At 44.5% G+C, this 21,328-nt stretch overlaps 1 protein-coding gene across 2 annotated transcripts in view; it reads left to right on the top strand.

Annotated features, from left to right (window-relative positions):
- LOC139572381 (suppressor of tumorigenicity 14 protein homolog) overlaps positions 1-20,636 on the top strand; it is a 38,259-nt gene extending 17,623 nt beyond the window's left edge. For both annotated transcript variants that reach the window (XM_071395122.1, XM_071395123.1), the window contains exons 2-19: positions 2,699-2,846; positions 3,606-3,766; positions 5,458-5,528; positions 5,828-5,997; positions 7,077-7,112; positions 7,716-7,947; positions 9,719-9,858; positions 9,986-10,089; positions 10,587-10,696; positions 10,857-10,987; positions 11,607-11,711; positions 11,992-12,099; positions 12,433-12,546; positions 12,921-13,040; positions 13,580-13,760; positions 15,291-15,559; positions 17,857-17,993; positions 18,160-20,636. In XM_071395122.1, coding sequence (XP_071251223.1) covers positions 2,699-2,846; positions 3,606-3,766; positions 5,458-5,528; positions 5,828-5,997; positions 7,077-7,112; positions 7,716-7,947; positions 9,719-9,858; positions 9,986-10,089; positions 10,587-10,696; positions 10,857-10,987; positions 11,607-11,711; positions 11,992-12,099; positions 12,433-12,546; positions 12,921-13,040; positions 13,580-13,760; positions 15,291-15,559; positions 17,857-17,993; positions 18,160-18,321 — 2,499 coding nt within the window. In that variant the 3' untranslated portion in view covers positions 18,322-20,636. The remainder of the gene's footprint in view (positions 1-2,698; positions 2,847-3,605; positions 3,767-5,457; positions 5,529-5,827; positions 5,998-7,076; positions 7,113-7,715; positions 7,948-9,718; positions 9,859-9,985; positions 10,090-10,586; positions 10,697-10,856; positions 10,988-11,606; positions 11,712-11,991; positions 12,100-12,432; positions 12,547-12,920; positions 13,041-13,579; positions 13,761-15,290; positions 15,560-17,856; positions 17,994-18,159) is intronic.
- The last annotated feature ends 692 nt before the right edge of the window (positions 20,637-21,328 follow it).

The raw sequence follows: 21,328 nt of genomic DNA on the forward strand, positions 1-21,328 counted from the left end.
AGTATCTCTCTGTACGTTGCTCATTTCATCTTTGCCTTGATCCCAACTAGTCTCTCAGTCCCTGCTGCTGAAAAACATCCCCACAGCATGATTCTGCCACCACCTTGCTTCACCGTAGGGATGGTGCCAGGTTTCCTCCAGACGTGACGCTTGGCATTCAGGCCAAAGAGTTTAATCTTGGTTTCATCAGACCAGAGAATCTTGTTTTTCATGGTCTGAGATTCTTTAGGTGCCTTTTGGCAAACACCAAGCGGGCATATGCCTTTTACTGAGTTGCTTAATTCTGACCACTCTACCATAAAGGCCTGATTTGGTGGAGTGCTGCAGAGATGGTTGTCCTTCTGGAAGGTTCTCCCATCTCCACAGTGGAACTCTGGAGCTCTGTCAGTGACCATCGGGTACTTGGTCACCTCCCTGTCCAAAGCCCTTCTCCCCCGATTGCTCAGTTTGGCCAGGCGGCCAGCTCTAGGAAGAGTCTTGGTGGTTTCTAACTTCTTCCATTTAAGAGTGATGGAGGCCACTGTGTTCTTAGGGACCTTCAATGCTGCAGAAATGTTTTGGTACCCTTCCCCAGATCTGTGCCCCGACGCAATCCTGTCTAGGGGATCTACGAACAATTCCTTCAACCTCATGGCTTGGTTTTTGCTCTGACATGCACTATCAACTGTGGGTCATTATATAGAAAGTTGTGTATCTTTCAAAATGTTGTCCAATCAATTGATTTTACCACAGGTGGACTCTAATCAAGTTGTAGAAACATCTCAAGGATGATCAATGGAAACAGGATGTACATGAACTCAATTTTGAGTCTCATAGCAAAGGGTCTGAATATAGGTATTTCTGTTTCTTATTTTAATAGATTTGAAAAATGTTCTTGCTTTGTCATTATGAGGCATTGTGTGTAGATTGCTGAGGATTTTTAAAATCCATTTTAGAATAAGGCAGTAATGTAACAATGTGGAAAAAGTCAAGGGGTCTGAATACTTTCAGAAGGCACTGTACATATGAAATGAGTAAAGCAGTATGTAAACATTATTAAAGTTACCAGTGTTTACATGTCTATGTGTATATAGGGCAGCAGCCTCTAAAGTACAGGGCTGAGTAACCGGGTAGTAGCCAGCTAGTGATGTCTGATGGCCTTTAAGATAGACGCTGTTTTTCAGTCTCTCGGTCCTAGCTTTGATGCACCTCGCCTTCTGGATGATAGCGAGGTGAACAGGCCGTGGCTCGGGTGGTTGTTGTCCTGGAGGATCTTTTTGGACTTCCTGTGACATCAGGTGCTGTAGGTGTCCTGGAGGGCAGGTAGTTTCCCCCCGGTGATGCGTTGTACAGACTGCACCACCCTCTGGAGAGCCCTGCGGTTGTGGGCGGTGTAGTTGCCGTACCAGGCAGTGATACAGCCCGATAGGATTCTCTCAATTGTGCATCTGTAAAACTTTGTGGGTCTTAGGGGCTGTTGCGCCTTCACCACACTGTCTGTGTGGGTGGACCATTTCAGATTGTCAGTGATGTGTACGCCGAGAAACTTAAAGCTTTTCACCTTCTCCGCTGCTGTCCCGTCGATGTGGATAGGGATGTGCTCCCTCTGCTGTTTCCTGAAGTCCACAATCAGCTCCTTCGTTTTGTTGACGTTTAGTGACATGGTGAGGCAGTGGCTAGGGAGTAGTATTGTTGTTGATGTCACCAAGTACTTGCTCACAGTTGGCTGTTCCTTAGAGAAGGTGAAGCACATACAGAGCGCCATGGAAGTCTTCTCTGCAGTGCAACGTGTGTGCTCTCAGGTCACTAAACTGGTTGGGCCTGTTTTGACGTCAGGATTCATTCTGAGCCTGTTTAAACTTGTCAGTGATTCTCCCTAAACAAAAACATGGAAGGTAATGTAAAACAGACACGTTATTGTTATGGTGTGAATCAGTGTTAGCCGTCTTTGCAATTCACCGTCAGTCTAATACAGGGTGATGATCCAGATGGCGGTCAGTTTCACAAACAACGCAATTGTCTGTCTTTCCCCTGCTGACCTACACACACCACACATCTGACTACTACACCGATAGACACACACTGAACTTTCCATGGCAGCACCTCAAGGACATCTCCCCCTCTGTCTCTCTGTGCTCATCTCTTTTTAAATAAGGTTTTAGCCTCCAATGTGAAATGAGAAGTATGGCAGAGGTTATACTAACGATACATAACCCTTCCTGATGAGAACAGTGAGTTGGATCAGTTCCTCTTTGGGATAATGCAGCTGCGGTTGCTTCTTGATTTTAGTTGCCGAGCCACAGAATTTTAGCTTTCATTTAGTTTTTTGTTACTGTTCGAATGTTGACGATGGGAACTTTCTGATGCCAGGATCAGTAGAATTGGCACTTTGTTTCTAGTTTCTTTGTTGATGTCACAGGCTTTTCCTTTGTAGCTTTTTACAAGTCCACTGTCATTACTTTCATCTCGTATGGTAAGACTTGAGTCTGGAGGTGGCTATTGCTACTGTCTTGTACTTAGTTTCAGGATGATTTTAGGAGGAGACTGAACACTATGATCTCCTAACAATCTCCATGTCCTCCAAGTTAGGTGACTCACACACTACACTGGATATGTTATTGTACTCCTACGTCTTGAGTATTAGTAATCTCATCATATAACTGTAGGTAAGAAATTAACTTATCTCCCTCTTTTTATGTCTCTGTCTCTGTCTACCTAGGGGCAGAACGGGCGGCATGAGCAGGTCACCTTCCTGGATAACAAAGAGAAGATGGCATCGAAGAAGAAGACTGGAGTGATAGTGGGAGTCCTCATCGCTCTGCTTGTCTTGGCAGCCGTGGCAGGAATCCTCATCTGGCTCTTTGTTAGTGAGTACAACTTTACTATGTAGTCTGAGACTAATGCATGTAATAATCATAGACTGAGTGATAGTACCTAGTCTAACTGAAAATGCAAAGGATGCCCCAAAGTGGCTCAATAACTCCAACTGTACTAATCTTGCTAATTTCCAATCCTCTCAGTTTGGCCTGGAGTATTCTGGGAGGTTTGTTTCTTCTAATGTCTGAATATAAAATTGATACCTGAAATGTAAATAATGGCAAACAGCTTTTTATAATCTACCCGGAAAGACTTGGGTTTGAGTTGGCAGCCCTAGCCAACTGCAATTGGCCAATCTAAACCTGCCATCTACAGAGCACACCCAGGAGATTTCACATTCACAGGCGCTGCCTGACTGCTGCTTTGTGGGCCTAGACGTTTGATACAAATATCCTAAATAAGTGTGAAGTTTGGAAGTTTTAATTTGCCATTGATAACCTGTTTGACAGGCCTTAATTTGTTTAGTGTTAATAATTCAGGGGAGTAAAGTGGCGCGGTGCAGAGTAGACGGAACATCCTGACAGTCACACACACACTCTCACTCTACAGCCTGATCAAAGAGGCTTTTACTGAGAGATAATCAAAAGATTAACAAACTCCTAATTCTCCTAAATCCCTGTTCTCTTTTTATTTGCTCCAGCAGAGAATCATATTAACCATCTCTGGAAATGTATGAGGAGGCATTGGTGTTGCATGTACAATTTATCTAAATGACTTCCTCTTTCTCCCACTCTCTTTCCCTCACTCAGTCAAAGGCAGGGAGTCGGCGGCCACCATAAATATGAAGCGTGTCCCAGCTCAGCGGGTGTATAGCGGGCACATGAAACTGGACAACGTGCCCTACAACCAGAATCTGGAGGACCCCACCAGCACAGAGTTCCAAAAGCTGGCAGACGACCTGGAAGAGATAGTGAGTTTGACCCAGGTTTAGGCTCAGATACCATGTCCTAGTGATGTTCTGTTAAAAAAAACGATTGAGCTTATTGTTTTTGTATGGTGACAGACAAAAGTGATGAGATGACAGACAGACATCAGTCATTTCCCATTTTCTTGCCTGCGTCAAAAGTTGAAATTAGTTGAACTTTTGATAGATAGGTTGATGACTGGCACAATACCCTTCTACCAAGTTAACCTCCACCCACAATACCCTTTAGGCCAGGTATTAAGTCCGGTGTCAGAGTTCAGAACTGACTGAGATTGTTTTTCTCTCTTGTTTGTTGTAGCTATCTGCCACAGCATGTTTTTCTCCTGGTGGAAGGAGATTGCTAAAGGCATATTTGTGGGGGTGGACTGGAAGAGAGAACATCATTTAGTTACTCTGTTATTTCCTCCAACAACATTTCCTTTCATTGGAGTTATGGAGATGTGTGTATCGCCACTTGGGAACATGACAATGATAAACTGCTATTGCTAAATCCCCGGTCAGTGTGGCATTGCTTTAGAATGTATGGCTGCATGAGTGACAATGTAAGGTAGGTGGTCTGAATGGAATTCTAGATGACTGTTCAATGAGCATTAATGTGACAACAGAACACACCCCCACCATTATTCTCTCTGTTCGGTACATTCAGTTCATCCTCTGGCCATGTATTGCAGATGCAGTAGAGCAAAGTGACATTATATGTTGGTGATTGGGTCTACAGTATATACAACTGAACTAACAAAGCCAATCAGACACCAACACACTATTGGCTCCACTGGCAAGACTAAAGAATACACAGTTATTTTTATTTTTAAATTGAGGGAACAATGCACCTCTCTGTATGTTGGCGGTGCTGTGTGGTTGACTTGGTAGTCTGCTGTTACCTGCTGTAGAACATGGTATTTGTGCTTAGAAATTGCTTTGAATAAGGAAATCCACACTTAGGAGACACTGTGTCTCTCATCTGAGCTCTGCAAATGGCAATGGGATCACATTCTGCACTTCTGGGTTCAACTTCAGTGGATCACTCATTTTGCTCTCCTCTGAAATTGTTAATGGGCTTTCTCCATTGTGGTCCATTGAAAAGTCTCCAGCCCATTTCTCGGTTATCAATGTGGTCTTATCAGAGTTGATACAGATGAAGATCGTTCACTACTCTCTTCAGTCTGTTTCAGGGAGCTGAGGTGAGTTCAGCTACTCTGCCTTTATAATGAACCTTTTGGATTTAACATTTACCAGCCTGATAATTACATGTCCTCTACATGCGTTCTTATTCACAGTCTGAACTGGAGTTTAACACATTAGTAACAACACATGCTAGGATTCGATATCCAGTTTCTTTCTACATTTCTTTCACATAACTGTAGCTGAAGACACTCGTCCTCCATGGGATCTCCAATGGAAACCCTGTTATTCATGGCATGCAGGCAGTTTGAATGCAAGCATACACACTTGTTCTCAGGGGCCTTATTGCAGCCGCAGACAAACTTTTCTTGGTATCGAACTGGCCAATACCTGGAGCACTCCCAACACCATGGTAACCTTGATCAATTAAACCATATATGGAGGATTCGGCTGAACTCTGAGGTCATGGCTCCCTATCTTCGCCATGGTAACAGCAAATGGGTTGTCAGGTAACCTAATGAATGCTAATTTTTATGTTTGTCTTTTTTCACCAGCTTAAGATTAACTACAAACAAGTTGAGTTCCTCTCCAAGTACTACACCACATCTGTGGTGACTGCCTTCAGGTAGGAGAGCATTCTGGGATGTGGAGGTTCTGCATGTTGGTAATGTACAGTTGGCCATAAAGCTAGTCATGTGATCACTTTGTTTATTACATAATATGAATCTTTGAAAATGCTTATTGGATAAGTGTGATTTGGACAATGGAACGTCCATTGCAGCAACTCAAAACGCCAGCTGTTGTTGAGGAGAGGTTTGGTCAAACCTGCACTATAGAAACGTTGAAGTGCATAACTGAGTGATCAATGAAGGCCTCAGTCAGCATAGTTTGGTCTTCTTCCTTCAAGTCCCTCTCTCTCTCCAGTGAGGGGGTGCTGGCCTACTACTGGACCCAGTTTGACATCCCGGCAACGGACCTGGAGATGCTGCCAGAGTTCTCTGAGGAGCGGGTCCTGGAGGTACTGTGGAATGGCATCAGGGAGCAGGGCAAACGCTCCGGCCAGAGCCTCCGCATCAGCCAAGTCACTGCCTCACGTGAGTTAGTAGTTAGTACAACCCAGTCAAGACCAAACCAGGGGGTGTAGTCTCTGGGGCAGGGGGTTTATCTAGAGGCTTAGGGTTTAAACTAAGCAAGCAGTGACCAACCCTCCTCCTGGAGAGTTACCCTGAGTCCTGCAAGCTTCCACTTCAACCCAAATCCAAAACCTATCATTCTATTAATTGGCTGCTCACCAGGACCTTGATCAGCTGAATGAGGGGTAACAGAGTTGGTCACCAGGACCTTGATCAGCTGAATGAGGGGTAACAGGGTTGGATCAAAAGCCTGCGCACCCAGTAGCTCTCCAGATGCAGGGTTGGCCTCCCCTCAACTAAAGGGTCATGTTTAATGAAGAGAAATGTATTGTCTGAAACAAGCCCCCTCTGTCATTTTCCATAAGCATTCATATCTGATCTGATTTCTGCCATTAATGGCTGTTCTATGCCAGCTAGATGTCTCTGACATGCCCTAATAAGATAACGTGGAGGTATAAGGGACGCCACTCTGTTTGTATTGTATCAGTGATTGGACACTTTATGTAGTTTGGGTCCTCTAATGACGTTACAGTAGTTGGCCCCTGGGCTGCCCTCTAGCTGCCTGGCTCTAGCCATTATCATTATTCTAGCTTCTGTCTACTTCACATTGCATTGCAAAAAGGTCACCCTATATGACTTAGTGGTTTTGCTCTCTTTAAAATGATTTATGTTTATATGATTTGATGTGGCTGTCAGACGGTTAGACAGAGATGTATCCCTGGGCTCCGTGGGGCAATGGGGGGTTTTAAAAAAAACTGTCCATCGGCAGCTCTCTCAACAGCAGTGCGTACGGCGAATTGGAACAGTAAAAGTGCAACCCAAATATTATACGCCTGTGCATCAAACTCTATCAGCCTCTCAGTAAGGTAACACTCTCTTAACCCTCCCTCTTTATCTCTCATTTCCCCTTTCCTCCTCAATTCTCTCTCCTCCTTCTCCATCTCTCCTTTTCTCCCTTCTCCCTCCCCCTCTTATTCCACCACTCTTCTGTCTCTCTCCCTCACCCCCCTTCTCCCCCCCCCCCCCCCCCCTCTCTCCAGGCACAGACCCCAGGATGGCCCGGAACCCCAGAGCCGGTGAGTAAACCCACTGTCTCCCGTTTCAATCACACGCCGCTGTAATTTTCCAGCCCGCTAGATGTTCACCCCGCTGCTGCCAGTCTGTGACGAATGCCTGCCCCGCTTGATACATAATGCTGCTGCTGCTCCGTTCATGAAGAGATTGAAAGCACTGGCTATATAGTACATGAGTGGACTACTGAATAAAAATGGATGTTGGCCTATTTCACTCGTCTTCTTTTACCCTCTGTGTTGAGGCGTAATCCTCAAACGATTTTGCGCATGTTCCATTTAATTTCAGATGAGAGTTGATAGTTGACATTGCATCAACAGATGACACTGGATGATGAACAGTGTAGTAGACATGGTATAAGATGTGTACATTTCTCCACACCATGATATGACATTTTGATTGATGCCATACAACACAGCTCAGCACAGCTCTTTTTCCCACTATGTTATCTGCCTTGGCGTTTGCACTTTTGGGACTAGCGAGTCTAAAGTTCTTCCTTAGCATGTGAGCTGACCAGGGAAAACCCACAGCCTTGTTGGGCTACTGTACCTGTATGTCTGTACATCTACTAATGTAATCTGTTATGCTGTTCATTTCCTGCCCATCAGATTACGAGTGTTTCTTCCGGTTGGAGGCTAACACCTTAGTTCAGAGCTTCCAGTCTCCAGGCTTTCCAGATCAGTACCCGGCCCAGTCCCGCTGCCAGTGGCAGATCAGAGCCCCGGAACAGAACGCCATCTCAGTCCGCTTCTCCAACTTTCACATAGAGGACGACTGCTCCGATGACTTTGTGTCCATCTACGACTCCCTCAGCCCGGATGAGTCCCAGGCCATCACTCAGTGAGTGCTCTCACAACCACTACTGTGATGATAAATAAATAATATGAATAATGCATAGATTTTTTATTAGTGCATTTCATGAACCTAAAGACTCTAGTACAGGGATGGTGATGAGAGAGGCTGAATCAGGCCAGTGTCTGTCATAATGCCACTATTCTCCACAGCCCAAGGAAATCTGTGACAAACTCCATCTTAATATCAGCAGTGATACACAGACAAGTGAATTCAATTGTAAGATTTCAAATTTGTGTGAGACATATTGTCTTTGTTCAATCGGAGGTGGTTACCTGGTGTCTAGGCTAGGTGTAATTGATAGGTTGTTGTGCTGCGAGAATGCGGGTTTGTTTCCAATCAATAAGGTTATGTTACAGTGGGGAAAAAGGAAGCAGGAAGTCAACTTCAAACTTGCTTTCTTTCAGCACAATAAATAATATATTCTTCATCCTACCAAGATACATAGACAGGTTAAAGAATGACTTTTAAACCAAGTGAAATATGGATTGTTTGTGTGCCATTCAGAGGGTGAATGGAAAAGACAAAAGATTTTAGTGCCTTTGAACGGGGTATGGTAGTTGGTCCTAGGCGCACCGGGTTTGACTGTGTCAAGAACTGCAACGCTGCTTGGTTTTTCACGTTCAACAGTTTCTTGTGTGTATCAAGAATGGCCCACCACCCAAAGAACATCCAGTCAACTTGACACAACTGTGGGAAGCATTGGAGTCAACATGGGCCAACATCTGTGGGCAAACGTGGGCGGTACAACGCAATATTAGGATGGTGTTCATAATGTTTTGATAATGTCCAACCATAATGTCCAACCAAGACATGCATACTACCAGTACCAACATATGCTTACTTAATGAGGAAAGAAGTCGTTTTGAAGTGTAGCGAATGCTGTGGACTTCATTCCCAATACATCATTGGTGATTTTAGTCACTTGTTGGGATCCTGGTGCATTTAGCCCAGCACGTCGTCTTTCATTGTTAACATTGGGGACCTTCAGTGAGATTGAGTTGGCTCAGAATGACCTCTCTTTTCCAATCTACCAGGGGTGCCACCCAGCAGCCATGCTGCTGTGTGTAATTGTGGTTGGTTGTCTGTGGACTCTGTGGGTGTCTGTCTCTCTTGCGCTCTCTCTCTCTCCCCCACTGTGGCAACCTGAGTGCAAATCAGTGGGGGCTACACTGCAGGCAATTTCAAGTTCCAGACCCTTCGCCAAACAAATGCGGGTAGCCAGGCGCTGCATAAGATTTTTATATTGCTGCTCAGCCTATCAGATTTATCCAAGGTGACACCAGGTTTGAGAGCCTTAATACAATAGTTTCTAATGGCATTACCCTGCTGCAGGTAGATGTAGTGCTGCTCTTGCAGCGTCATTCACACTTCTGTGGCTCCGGCCGCCGGCCCACGCTGCAGGAGCGTTTTGCTAAAATACCTGTTTGACTTTGAAATGTGTGTCTGAGCGGGCAGGGGTATTTTTCTTCCCTTTAATAGTTGACTTAATGCTTTTTGATGTGTGGGTGCTCATCAGTTATTTAGACATTTCAAATGTATTTAATGGGCTTCTTTGGGTTTCTGATTCATGTGTTTTATTAAAAGTGTACTATGTCACTCTAACAACACAGTGTAGATGGTATACTGATGGTTTATGCCTTTCACGCCTGCACCACATTCTGTCAGTGAATGAATTGAAGTCCCACACCTTGATCAGTGTTGCCCAGCCCTGTCATTTGTTGACGTCTCCATTTCCTGTATGAATCGCCTCCTATAGCAAGTGTGGTCAGAGGCCTCCCAGCAATCCCCTGGAGGTGGTGTCGTCCAGTAACATCATGCTCATCAACCTCATCACCGACAGTGCTGTCCAGAGGCCCGGCTTCAGTGCAGAGTACTCAATCATCCCCCTAACAACATGTAAGATAACATCACACAGTCATCCCCTTACCAAGATGTACAACGACAATGCCAATCAAACAGTCCATATTTCACTAAGTTAACTAACATGATGAACACTCTAATGACCCAACTGTTGCCATTTTAGCTAAAAGTTGTGGAGGAGTCCTGAGTGATGCTCAGGGGAACTTCAGCTCTCCCCATTACCCCAGCTTCTATCCCCCAGCCCTGGACTGCAAGTGGACCATCGAGGTTGGTGATCCTGCATCATAGCCCCTTCTGTTACCCCCTCTCTCTGCTACCTCTCTATTTACCCCCTCACTCTCTGGTCCCGCTCTCTAGTCCCCTCTTTCCTGCACCATCCATAGCTCTGTATGAGGGGAATGCTGAGGCTGCAGAATGTCAGCCAGGCTGTTCAGTACCTCTTCCATCTTCATCTGTCCTATTGCAGCAGCAGTCCTTAAGGTTTTGTGTCTTGGGGGAGGAGGTGGGTTAGGTGTTCTCCCACAGCTACTGTAGTTTGAGTTCCAATTCCCTACACCTCCCACTTGGTTCCGTTCCCCTTGTGGATTTCAAATCATTGAATTGGTGTGAGCAGGCTTGAGAGACCACTATATTTCCTACACCATTTATTTAGAAACTATGAGGAGGAAGGAACAAGTGCGTACCTCTAAGGAGCAGGGCAGAGGGGAAAAGTGGTGGCATTTTCCAACTCTTAAGACTCACATGAACACAACCCTGTCTCTCAGGTCCCTGCAGGGAAGCAGGTACGTGTCAAGTTCACCATGTTCCGTATGAAGGAGCCGAGAGTGGACGTCAGGGTGTGTCACAAAGACTACATAGAGGTCATGGACACCAAGTAAGAATTGTCCTCTACTTACTGGAGCTCCATAGAACAGTATGACTTCATTGATTATCACAGGATAAAGGAAATGTGTCCTCTGTATGTCAACGGAATGTGATGGTTTAAAACAATGTCAGTATTTCCACTGAAATAAACGTTGTGTGCTTTGTGTCAGGTACTGTGGGGAGCTGTCTTCTCTGGCCCTTACCAGTACCACCAGCTCACTGGTTGTGATGTTCCACTCTGATGAGTCCTTCACAGACAAAGGCTTCCAGGCTCAGTACAACGCATACGATCCTTCCAACCGTGAGTGGTTTCTCTCTGGTGTTATATATGACTGGATTGTATGAAACGTCCTATGAAGGTGTTACCATTTTATGGGACTGTTTTCAAACTGCTCTTAATCTCAATGGCAACTGATATGGGAGTGGTGGTGCTATTGAAGTGAAAGTTGCTATATGACAGAGTAATCGTCACTATAACAACTGAACTAGTGCCCCAAACCCAGTGGCACGCTGACTGACACTCAGAGACGGTTCAATGATGGAGGTTTACAGACTGCAGCTCTGACTTCACAGGTCCACCAATCACAATGAGAGTGTGTTTATTGTCTGTTTTATCAGGCAGGAGCACTTCTAGTCTCTGTCTCAGTCCCCTCCACTCCCCTCGTCCCCTCTACCCTCTGTAGTGCTGCTCTTTCAGAGTTTGGGCCATAATGGATTTCAAATTGCTTTGATCAATAGGGACGAGCAGATTGCAACAAGATGGATGGGCCGGATATACACTGTCATTCCCTCACACTCCTTCTGTCACTCGCTCTCTCTCCATCTTTCTCTCTCATCGCTCACTCTCATTCGCCTCTTCCCCCTGTCTCCCTCTCTCCCTCCTTCGTTCCTCATTCCCTCCATTCTGTTACTGTGTGCAGCTTGCCCCAACCAGTTTGCCTGTGGCTCTGGGTTCTGTATCAAGAAGGAGCTGCATTGTGATGGCTGGAACGACTGTGGGGACATGAGTGATGAAATGAACTGCAGTAAGTAGATTCTGGCCTTGCTTGGCCTCACCTCACCCCTACCTCACTCCCCTCCCTCTTTTCCCCTCACTTCCCGTTCACCCTCCCTACCTCGCTTCCCCCTTCACCCCTCCCTACTTCAGTTCCCCCTTCAACCCTCCCTCACTGCCCCTTCAACCCTTCCTCACTCCCCCTTACCCTCCCTTCACATACTTCCCACTCCCCTCACATTCCTGTGTGTGTGCATATCTGTGTGATAGAAGCCTCTGACACACTGGACATTTCCTCTTGCTATTTTCAGAATGTGAAAAGGACCAGTTTGCCTGTGACAACGGGATGTGCAAGCCCAAGTACTGGGTGTGCGACCGTGTCAACGACTGCGGTGACGAGAGTGATGAGAAGCACTGCAGTGAGTAGCCTCCTAGTCGGCCAGACCCTCTCTATGTAATGCCAGTCTGCGGGCTAAACGGCCCGCTAATGCCATACTAATTGTGCTAACATTAAAGGCGCTAATCGGTGGACACTGGCTCCTAGCTCGGCTGTGTGTGGTCATTACTTTATCAGTAATGTGGCTTGTTGGAAGCCTTGCCCAATTTGCTCAACCTCCGTCTAGACTCTTAATCATGTATAATGCATTCAGCCTTTTAAAACCCAGAGCAGGGGAGAGATGGAGGGAGAACAAGCATCCAGTCTGGCCACATCAGTAAAAATGTCTCTTTCTCTCTCCTCCCCCCCTTCCCAGGCTGTGCTAAGAATGAGTGGAGGTGTGGCGACGGGACCTGTTTGCCTCAGGATGTGGTGTGTGACACTAAGATGGACTGTGTAGACGGGAGTGACGAGGCTTCCTGTACCGTCTGTAAGTCAACACCAGACTCACTCGTTACATGACAGGACACACCTCTCTTTTGACATACATTAGCTATGCTACTTCACACACAACCCTGTCACTCCTTTTCAATCTCAGTTTTGTGATTAAAGTGGGATGTTAGACTAGACAGTCTCAATCAATACAGCCAGTCAATGTAAACCACAGCACCATCACCATGTATGGTGCACTGCATTCTAATGCCTGACTGATTGGAGTGTCTTTTTCATCAAACCTGGCCTAGCACTGAAATAGGTTTATGAAAAATGGGATCGTTTTTTAATATCAGAAATGTGTTTTCTTATGATTTCTTGATGGGTTTTGACTTTTATTTTACATTTTTATCCACCTCTCTCTCTGTACAGCTCCTGGTATCTGCTCTGACTTCAGCTTTAAGTGTAAGAACGAGGCGTGTGTGAACAAGGTGAACGCTGAGTGTGACCGGGTCAAAGATTGCACCGACGAATCAGACGAGGAAGGCTGCGGTAAGACAAGACAACCCAGCAGCAAGCTCTTTCATTCCTCCTCTCATTTACGTCTTCACTCGCTTCCTATTCTCTGGGCATCTCTCTCTGTCTTTGTAAAAACATCCATGAGTTAGCATGTAGTTTTAGAACTCCTGTTTGATGCAAAAACCTCGACTAGCACATGAAACCAGTTGTAAACTCATCATTGTCACTCCTAACAGTGAGCTACAGGACAGCAGAGTAGTGGGGCTGGGATAACGTATGACTGGCTGCTTGTCTACAGAACACCAAACAAGCCGGAGGGCCTCCATCCAGCACTTTTATTTATTTGATTCTTCTTTGGAGAACTATTGACATCTGTGTGAATATTTTTGTGTTTTTCCTTTCCTACAAGCCTCGGGGTCTGGCAGTGTTTTTTTGATAAGCTAATGTCGGTACCTTATTTCAACGAGCCGTTCAGTTCAGCGCCAAGGCTGCGGTGTCAAGTTATTTTCTCCTTCTCTTCTCTGTTCATTAACGCTCATCTCACTCTTCCTCTCCGCCATACCTTCCAACAGACTGTGGCATCCGGCCATATAAGCTTAACCGTATTGTGGGCGGGGAGAATGCGCAGCTGGGGGAGTGGCCCTGGCAGGTGAGCCTGCACTTCCAGACCCGTGGGCATGTGTGTGGCGCGTCAATCATCTCCAACCGCTGGCTCCTGTCTGCCGCCCACTGCTTCAAGACCATCAGCCCTGAGTGAGGTCCACATACACAACACTGCTCTCCTTCTTTCCTCCCTGCTCCTCCTTCCTTCCTCTCTGCTCCTCCTGCCTCTCTGCAGTTTGTCCTTCCTATTGTTTCGAATGTCCTCCCTTCATCCCTCCCTACGCCTCGCTTTTGTTCTCTATGCCTCTTTTTTTGGGTCTGTCTATCCCGTCATGCCTGTGGGTAGTTTATGGCTTCTCTACTCTACTGAAGCTTCTCTCCTTGACTTCTTCTTTCAAGATCTCCAGCCCTGTATGTGTACATGGCACCCCTCACACCTCTTCTGGTTTCTGATTCAGAGACAGATCATCCCATCTCTGCTTCTGAAGCCTCTATCTCCCACCTCCCTCTACTCTGCTTTCAAACATCTTTTTTTGGACCTTTCCCACGCCCGGGGGTAGTTTATGGCCACTCTGCTGTCTTTCAACTACTTCACTGAGTTAACTTAGTTTGTTGGCGCCCCATTCTCGTTATTATTATTATTATTCATTATTCCTGAGGACATCGTTTTAGAGATCCTGTTCGTTCATTTTATACTAAGGGCTTTTCAATCTGTAAAGCTGAAGAGTTCCAGGTTCCACAATAGAAATGTAAAGGTATTGAGCCAACATGTGCAGCGTTTACCATGAATGCGTTCTCCACTAAAGTGGGAACATTGCCTTTACATTTCAATCACGCTGTAAAGCTGAATTTCCTCAATGCGGATTGAACAGAGCCCTAAGAGAGATGCGAGTATGATGGGTAAACAGTGCTTTACACAACACAGGAGTTTTGATCCACAGCACAAGGACTGAGAAATTACCCCTTGATTATACTATTTAGAAGAGATGCTTCAGGGCCACATTTACATCAAAGCAGCTTTATAGTGTGTATATACTGTGTGTAATTAGCTGGGCTGCCAGTAGGTGGAGCACTAGCCCTGCACTAGAATGTGATCCAGCACCGCTGTGTTGGGATGGATGTGGTCTTTTCCATTTAGAGCCAGCCACTGTAGGAGATGATGTAGCTGTGCACTGCGGCAGTTTCATGAACAGTACAGAGATTTACAGAGCTCTGCTGCTAGCATTGGTTCCCCTCACAATCACACAGTCAGCTTGGAAGAGAAATGGCTTCCTTTCTGTTTACAGACAGCATTCTCTTATGCTGTGGAGAGGCTCTATAGGAGTAGCTCAAGCTCATATCCTATAGCAGCAGTAGGCAATCTTAGACTCAATCTTACATGGACAATTCAATCAATTGAGTCTTTATTAAAGACTAATTAGTTCATTATTTGAATCAGGTGTGTTGCTGCTTTGGCCGGAGCAAAAGCCTGCCACCACACTGGCCCCTTTCAGATAAGACTGCCAGCCCTTGGCCCTGTAGGCTGGTTAACATGCCCACAATCAATTCTATCCACTCCTGTACTTTGTAAAAAAACACTTTCAAGTGAAATTTCAAAGGCAGAGAGGCCAGCAGAATAACTGAATAATGTTAACATCCCATGCTCTCTCTCTCTCTCTCTCTCTCTCTCATCGCCTCTAGAAACCACGTGGCCTCCAACTGGCAGACGTACAGTGGCATGCAGGACCAGTATAAGCAGGATACTGTTCAGAGAAGCTTCGTGAAGACCATTATCACCCACCCAGACTACAACCAGATGACCTATGACTACGACATCGCCCTGCTGGAGCTGAGCCAGCCGCTGGAGTTCACCAACACCATCCACCCCATCTGCCTACCCGCACGCTCCCACCTCTTCCCTGCTGGCATGTCCTGTTGGGTTACAGGCTGGGGCACGCTCCGTGAAGGAGGTGGGGGATCATATAGTTACACTGTTGTTCTTATAGACCTAGGTCATATACAATACATATGTTGAATAGCTCCAAATGCTAATGTTGCAATTGATTTAGTGCATGGGGTCAAAGTTAACATTTACTTCTATTTCATGCTACAGAACTGGGTCATACTAGGGAGGGTCATTTGAAATGTTTTTACTGTTAAGAGTACTCTCATTATTATTTTTTTGTACTAGAGTACTCAAGTAAAAAAAAGTATATTAGAACACACTAGAGGAAAATATGTGCACGTTTATCTATATGCCAACAGCGCGCAAAAATGCCTAATTTATCATAACCTTTACAGATAACATGTTCTATATAGCCTAGTATATTCAGTCAATAAAAAACCAAGTCCCATTTTAGAATCATTAATTGAAACCATAATGAGCTGTATTACCTGCTCGGCTCTGGCTTCGCCTAGCAGTGGCAAAAAATAAAAGATAAAACGCATAAGGAAATAGGCAGACCTAAAATTATGCTCGGCTTCAGTTGCGCTTCTTCACTCTGATGAGAATTCACCAACTGGCATTCTATCAGCAGACAGCACTCGGACTGATTTGTAGCTACTTTTCTCGTAGCTTCATTTTCTCTGGTAAAATGCAAGATTAACTTCAAATAAAACATTAGATTAAGAAATGGAGCTGATAAACAACACTAGAAATATATATGATGGCAATGCATCACTTTTGCAAAAAATGACCTTACTCATTGGAAGCTCATTTAATTGTGTGGCTGCTAGCCAAATAGTGTTGCACTTCGGGTGTCATCTGATGAAAATGAAATTATTTCCTGGTGAATGTATTGCGCAAATGTATTTTCTGTGAAGGATATAGTTGCTCAATCCTGATCACTCTATTGAAGAAAAAAACGCGACTTCCAACAAAACGCAGGTGAAAGGGTTTAAACTCGACCACCTATCCCGGCGTTCGACCTAGGTAGTCCACATCTGTGCGCACTCAAGCAATACTGACAAGACTGAGAAACCAGACATGTTGACATAAAACTGGCAGATATGATTAATAAACCACAACTTCATCATCAGTGAGCTCTCAAAACAACGTCTCCACTACAAGAATGAGAATGGTATGCTGGATTAATACATTGAATTAACAGAAATGACCGTAACCAAACATTCTAGATTAATGGGGAAATTGCAATGATTAACGGTAGCCTACATTTACTGCTGGTGATACTTTTGAGATATAGCGGGGAATTCATAAACTTTCACAAACAATTCACACCATGAAAACAATGATTGAGCACGAATTGACAGAAGAGTGTACATGGAGAGAGATGCACACTATCGCCAATCTCTGGTTAAAGATAATTTTTGACATCCATTCGAGTAATTACTCAATTACTCATGCCCATCCCTAGGTCATACATGTTGAATTCTTTAAGATTGTTGAGCTGTGCTTGATTTAGTATTAAGGGTCTCATTTAGACCAGCATTACTGTTCTCATACGGCAGACTTGGGTCAAATACTGTGCATTAGGTCAAGTATTTCCAAATGCTCGAGCTGCACTTGATTTCGTTTGAAAGGAATGGAGCCAAGAGACAGTGGAATAGTCCAAGAAAGTGCTGAATCAGCGCACCTCACATACTAACCATTTGGCATAGTATTTGACTCAGTCAGGTGTGTTATATAACTCCTCTATGATGTATATACATCTTTTACATCTCTCTTTCTTCTTGGCATGCTGCGCTTCCCTCATCTTGACATTCCTTGCGCGTTCTCTCCATCCCTCCCTCTTCATCCCTCTCATCTGTCTCCCATCATGGCGTCTTTCCCTTCACCGCCATGGCATCCTTCTCTTCCCTTCATCCCTCTCTCCTGACGGCCGTCTTCCCTCACCTCCTCCCCATTTTCATTCTCAACCCTCATCTCTCCCGTTCATGACATCCCGCTCTGTCTCCCTTCATCTCTCATGACGTCCCTGTCTTCTGTCACCCCTTTCCCATTCCTTCTCCCTCATCTTTCATCCTAATATTTTCCTCATCTCTCTCATCATGTCATTCCTCTTGTTCCCTTCATCTCGCACACATCTTTTTCCTATCATCCCTCTTCCATTACACCTTCCTCCACATCCATATTTCATACCAGACCTCCCTATCCCTCTCCCTCTTTCTCTTGAGGAATCTCTTAACTGTACATTAGCCAACCCAAAGCCAACTCATTAGCACCTGGGTTGTAGGCAGTTGCTAGTGGACATGAAGGTCATCTCCTGCTAGTTATAACCACGTGTCCTCTCTTTCTCGTTGCGGTCAGGTGCCATAGCACGGCTGCTGCAGAAGGCGGAGGTGAAGATCATTAACGACACGGTGTGTAACGTGGTCACCGAGGGTCAGGTCACATCCAGGATGCTCTGCTCCGGCTTCCTGTCCGGAGGGGTTGACGCCTGTCAGGTGGGAGGGATACGCATGGCAGGCTACATTATCACACACACACAACACAAACACATGCAATTATAAACAGAAACGTATGTCATACACCTACATCTTAAAACACTCCTAAACACGTTTCCTTTGTGCCCAATGTAATGTCTCTGTCCTCTGTTGCTCTCATCACTAGGGAGACTCGGGGGGTCCCCTGGTGTGCTTCGAGGAAAGTGGGATGTGGTTCCAGGCAGGCATCGTGAGCTGGGGTGAGGGCTGCGCTCGTCGGAACAAGCCCGGCGTCTACTCGCGTGTCACCAAGCTGAGAGACTGGATCCGCAAGAACACGGGGGTTTGATGCTGATGATGGGGGAGGGGGAGGGACAGCGGGTAGACAGTTTGGGGGTCTGACAGGACAAGACAAAAAATAAGGAATATGGAACATTGAGTCTGATTGAGGTCGAGTCCCCCCATGATGACCAGAGGTATCCATCCTTCTAGCCAGCCTCAACCAGCCTCCGACACCCACTGAGGGCCTGCATGGGGCTAGCTACTGCTCAGATGAATGATTTCAAATGGGTTTTGGATTAGATTTTTCAATGTTTTTATGCTGTACTGATGCAACCCTGGTTCTCAAAGGCTCCGAGAAGCAGCAAGACTCCTGCACCTCCATCAATCATGTCATGTTCCACTGGTTTGATGAATATTCTCCCAGTGTAAATAATGGAAGATGTATATTTTGAAGATGCACTTTGTTTTTAGTGGTACAGTATTTGCCAAATCTCCCACATTGCTATGATGTGAGATCACATCTTCTGTTAGACAGACAGACATACCAAATGAACTGAGGGAATTAGAAATGTAACAGAAGTAGAATAGTTGGTTGTATTTTTACAATGTATTTCTTTACCAGCTGTTTTCACCTGCCAATTTTCACTTAAAGTGCCTTGACAAGAACATTGAATTTTTTATAAGTCAGTGTGATACTAGTGATGTTAGTAATTAGTAATTCCACATTTTGTTACAGCCTGAATTGAAAATGGATTAAATATAAACTTAAATCACCCATCTATACACAATACCCCATAATGACAAAGTGAAAACCTATTTTTAGAAATGTTTGTACAGAAATATCTCATTTACATATGTATTCACACCCCTGAGTAAATTCATGTTATAATCACCTTCGGCAGAGATTACAGCTGCAAGTCTTTCTTGGTAAGTCCCTATGAGGTTTCCACACCTGTATTGTACAATATTTGCACATTATTATTTTCAAAATTCTTCAAGCTCTTTCAAGTTGGTTGTTGATCATTACTGGACAGCCATTTTCAAGTTTTGCTATAGGTTTTCAAGTCGATTTTAATTCAAAACTGTCACGAAGCCACTCAGGAATATTCAATGTCATCTTACTAAGCAACTCCAGTGTATATTTGGTCTTGTGTTTTAGGTTATTGTCCTGCTGAAAGGTGAATTAGTCTCCCAGTGTCTGTTGGAAAGCAGACTGAAGCAGGTTATCCTCTAGGATTTTGACTGTGCTTAGCTCTCTTCTATTTTGTCAGGATATACACTACCGTTCAAAAGTTTGGGTTCACTTAGAAATGTCCTTGTTTTTGAAAGAAAAGCACATTTTTGTCCATTTAAAATAGCATCAAATTGATCAGAAACACAGTGTAGACATTGGTAATGTTGTAAATGACTATTGTAGTTGGAAATGGCAGATTTTATGGCCAGCATCCCGGAGTTGCCTCTTCACTGTTAACGTTTAGACTGGTGTTTTGCGGGTACTATTAAATTAAGCTGCCAGTTGAGGACTTATGAGGCGTCTGTTTCTCAAACTAGACACTAATGTACTTGTCCTCTTGCCCAGTTGTGCACCGGGGCCTCCCACTCTTTCTATTCTGGTTAGATCCAGTTTGCGCAGTTCTGTGAAGGGAGTAGTACATAGTGGTGTACGAGATCTTCAGTTTCTTGACAATTTCTCGCATGGAATAGCCTTCATTTCCCAGAACAAGAATCGACCGATGCATTTCAGAAGAAAGTTATTTTGAGCCTGTAATCGAACCCACAAATGTTGATGCTCCAGATACTCAACTAGTCTAAAGAAGGCCAGTTTTATTTATTTTTTAATGAGCACAACAGTTTTCAGCTGTGCTAACATAATTGCAAAGGGGCTTTATAATGATCAATTAGCTTTTATAAAATGATAAACTTGGATTAGCTAACACAACGTGCCATTGGAACACAGCAGTGATGGTTGCTGATAATGGGCCTCTGTACGCTTATGTAGATATTCCATAAAAAATAATCAGTTTCCAGCTACCATAGTCATTTACAACATTAACGATGTCTACACGGTATTTCTGATCAATTTGATGTTACTTTAATAAACAAAAAAATGTGCTTTTCTTTCAAAAACAAGGACATTTCCTAGTGACCCCAAACTTTTGAACGGTAGTGTGCATTTCATTTCTTTGCCACATTTTTTTTTTGCAGTTTTACTTTAGTGCCTTATTGCAAACAGGATACATGTTTTCCAATATTTGTATTCTGTACAGGCTTTCTTTTTAGTCTGTCATTTAGGTTAGTATTGTGGAGTGACTACAATGTTGGTGAGCCATCCTCCGTTTTCTCCTGTCACAGCCATTAAACTCTGTAACTGTTTTAAAGTCACCATTGGCCTCATGGTGAAATTCCTGAGCCATTTCCTTCCTCTCTGGCAACTGATTTAGGAAGGATGCCTGTATCTTTGTAGTGACTGGGTGTATTGATACACCATCCAAAGTGTAATTACTAACTTCACCATGCCCAAAGGGATATTCAATGTCTGCTTCTTTTCCCCTTTTTTTACCCATCTACCAATAGGTGCCCCTCTGCGAGGCATAGGAAATCCTCCCTGGTCTTTGTGGTTGAATTTGTGTTTGAAATTCACTGCTCGGGACCTTACAATTATCTCTGTATGTGTGGGTTATACAGATGAGGTAGTCATTCAAAAATAATGTTAAACACTATTGCACACAGAGTGAATCCATGCAATTTGTGACTTGTTTTTATTCCTGAACTTTGAGGTTTGCCATAAAGGGTTTGAATACTTATTGACTCTAGTCATTTCACCTTTTCATTTCTAAGAACATAAATCCACTTTATTATGGAATACCCATATTATAAACCCCACTGTGATAGAATTTAGACCTCGATAATCAATGCACGGGCGCAGACCTCCCTCCTTCTTCTTCACAAAAAAGAAGTTCGAGGAGACGGGCGATGCGGAGGGCCGAATGTACCCATGTCCCAGCAATTCAGTTACATATGTCTCCATAGCCACTGTCTCCTCCTGGGACAATGGGTACATGTGACTCCTAGGA

The sequence above is a fragment of the Salvelinus alpinus genome, chromosome 4 (genome assembly GCF_045679555.1).
Source record: "Salvelinus alpinus chromosome 4, SLU_Salpinus.1, whole genome shotgun sequence".
Taxonomy (NCBI): Eukaryota; Metazoa; Chordata; class Actinopteri; order Salmoniformes; family Salmonidae; genus Salvelinus; species Salvelinus alpinus.